The 3,321-nt window shown below is 44.7% G+C and overlaps 1 protein-coding gene across 1 annotated transcript in view; it reads left to right on the forward strand.

Moving 5' to 3' along the window:
• Window positions 1-3,321, forward strand: part of LOC101861209 — a gene marked incomplete at its 3' end in the record, with an annotated part of 10,444 nt that overhangs the window by 1,382 nt on the left and 5,741 nt on the right. Inside the window, 2 exon segments of the mRNA XM_005099135.3 lie at window positions 825-997; window positions 3,170-3,245. Of these exon segments, the coding sequence (XP_005099192.2) occupies window positions 825-997; window positions 3,170-3,245 (249 nt within the window).

Here is a 3,321-nt window from a genome sequence, read left to right on the forward strand (position 1 = left end):
TGCGCGTGCGCGCGCGTGTGTGTGTGTGTGTGTGTGTGTCAGTGTGGGAGTGTGTGTGTGCGTGTGTGGTGTGAGATGATACCAAAATGCCATACGCCCCAAAACTTACAAGCGTCTGATTTCACCTTATACAACACAATTTTTATGTATTGAACTGTGATCGCTAAGCTCAGATAGATAGAACCCCCCCCCCCCAAAAAAAAAAAAAAAAAAAAAAAAAAAAAAAAATACACACACAAAAAAACGAACTGAAAAAGAAACGCTTGACGAATGCAATTCCTCTGCACTGGATTCTGTGATCTAGAGCTTAGGCTGTTGGGCTTTCAGCCGAATGGTCTGAGTTCGAACCCTGTCACGGGCCCGACGTTGTGTTCTTGGGAAAGGCACTTTACACGAATTTTCATCTCTTCACCCAGGTGGGAAGCACACGTTTATATAGAGAAGATGGAAGATCTTGTCAGTGTGTTAGAGTTTGAATGCTTATTTTGATCCACCTATTCATCCATCCATCCATCCATCCATCCATCCATCCATCCATCCATCCATCCATCCATTCATCCATCCATCCATCCATCCATCCATCCATCCACCCATCCATCCATCTAATAAACGATTCATCCATCTGTCCACCTGCCTGTCAACCCATCTGTCAATCCATTCACCTGTCCAGGCATTCATATATATAATTATATCCATCTATATGATATATGATGTCCATCCATCCATCCATCTGTCTATGTTTGTTGGTGTTTCTCCCCCCTTCCCCCCACAATTTTTATGTATTGAACTGTGATCGCTAAGCTCAGATTCTTTTTGTCTGACAGGACTCTCAAATGGTGGGACCCTGCAGCAATGCTCCGAAGAAATGGCACAGGAAGCGGAAATAATTCTGTCTAACAGTGACATGTGCGCTCCCTTGGAAAACTTTCTCGTGTGCTGTTTACGAGTTTTATACGAAGAAGATCGGTTGACCCCAGGAGCCGTCCAGGCTGTGAAGGTACGAAGAAATTAGTCACATACTTTAAAAAAAATAGTAGAGGGTTTTACGGCGCTCGCAACTGCATAAGGTCAAATGAGCGCCATTAGCCACAGTTGAAGTCGAACCTGGTGGGCGGAAGGGCGGGGGGCTCGGCTCTCGTGGTCTAGAGGTCAATAGGTCCCGGTTTCGGATCCGGATATCGAAGGAAATTTTTCTCCTGTAAAATTGTCTCCTTTCAAATCCTTTCCTGCTCTCTAACAATGTTCTGCGCTCTGCTTTCGTCTCCACTTTCTGCCCCCTCCCCTTCATCTCCTTTGGCCCCCTCCTCTGGGCTCCTGACTCTTTCTGCAGCCTTTCTACTGGTACTCTTGGCTCCTTCTTCTTTTTGTCTTTCAGCCACGACCCTGATCTTATGGTTTATAGGATCGAACATCTAGCCTTCTCAGATACGGGCGAAAAAGCTCGGAGGTCCCGAGTGCAAGTTGCGCACGTTAAAGATCTCTTGGTGGTCCAGAATCGATAAGAGTAAGCTTCGGCCGCCACCTGGGCAAAATTCAAAATGTCCTACCAACAGAAAATGTTTAAACGTGTGCCGAGCGCTCATCTGACCTTATGCAGTTGCAAGCGCCTTAAAACACTTACCCCTTTAAAAACCCCAAACCCTCTCCCCCCAAACCCCCCCACAAAAACAAAAAAACCCACAACTAAACAAACCAACAACTTAAAAACAACCCAAACAAAAAAAACCTGTTGAACCTGCTCTAACGACCATTGTTAAATACAATCAACTGTAGAAACGACCACTTTTTAATCCCCCCCCCCCTCCCTTTTCCCTTGCTTTTTCTTCTAAATTAAAATGACTGTTCAAGGGTACTATTCTCTTCGACAATTCTTTGTTGTCTTTTACAGGTTAGGTTGTGCATCTGATTTCGGACAACTCTTACCTTAAAATTAGCCCTAATCCTTCTCTTTCACTCCTTTTCTCATCCTACTCCTTAGTGAGTTAAGATAAGATAAAATAATATAAGACAAAATAAGAAGATGAGATAAGATAAGATAAGAAAATACTTTATTGTCCAAGATGGAAACTTCTCTTGACCTCTTATGGCAATCCACGAATGGAGATGTTATCCCAAAATGGACTCGCTGAATTCGTAGATTCTGAAGTAACGCCATTTTCCTCAGTCTGAACTTGTTGTTTATCATTCATGTAATAATAGATTGTAACAATCATCATCATCCGGTGCCTTGCCGACTGGCGTGGGCGATCTTGAGCCTCCACTTCACTCTGTCTTGCGTTGCAGCAATGGTTCTTGCTGCTCCTAGCCATGTTGTCATCTTGTCCAGTATCTTTTCCCTCTTTCTGCCTCTGCCTCTCTTTCCATCAAACTTGCCTGTTGTTACAAGATTCTCCAATGCCTCTTTCTGCATTGTGTGTCCGAAGAAATTTGCCTGTCGCTTTTGTATTTATTCGTCATAAGCTGTCTTCTTCAATTTGCTTCAACCAAGATTTCTTCATTTGTTTTTCTAGCTGTCCATGGGATTGTAACAAACCAAACCCATAAAACCCTTGTATCTACCTTAGTCCACGGGGCTGAAATCCGAAAATTGACTCATTTCACCAGCACACCTCACAATAACTGTAAGACATAGGATATCAACAACTGCTGAAGACAGTACACACAATTAGTTCTCTGTTTAAATCGCTGGCACACCTCTCATTTCCCCACTTTACCCCCCCCCCTCCTTCCCCCTCTCCTTCAATCTGTTTTTTTTCTCTCTCTTTCTCTCTATCCTTCTCTCTCCTCTCTCCCTTCCTCTTCTCCCTTTCCCTTCTCCCGCCCCTCTCCTCTCCCCTCTTCCCTTCCTCTTTACACTCTCCTCTCTCTCCCCTCTTCCCTTCCTCTTTACACTCTCCTCTCTCTCCCCTCCTTGTCTTCCTTCCCCCATCTCCCCTCCCCTCTCTTCTTACTACTCCCTCCACCCTCTTCGCCCCAACACCTTTTACTCCTTTCACTCCCCCTCTTTCTCTCCCCCTTTCCTCCCCATCTCTTCTCACTACTCCCCTACCCCCTCTTCGACCCCACCCCTCTTCATTCGCCACCCTTTACTCCCTTCAATCCGCCTCTTTCTCTCCCCCTCTCCTCCCCCTCCCCCCTCCCATCTCCTTCCCTATCCACTCTCTTCCAGGAAAATATAGATGGAAGTCTTCTCTCACTCGGCATCAATTGTACCTTTGACATTGATCAACTGGTGAAGAACGTACGTAAGTAATGAACGCCTCGTGAGTCGTTTCACTTTATTTAAAGTGATAATAATAATAATAATAATAATAATAATAA

The sequence above is a fragment of the Aplysia californica genome, unplaced genomic scaffold (assembly GCF_000002075.1).
Source record: "Aplysia californica isolate F4 #8 unplaced genomic scaffold, AplCal3.0 scaffold00203, whole genome shotgun sequence".
In the NCBI taxonomy this organism is placed as follows: domain Eukaryota; kingdom Metazoa; phylum Mollusca; class Gastropoda; order Aplysiida; family Aplysiidae; genus Aplysia; species Aplysia californica.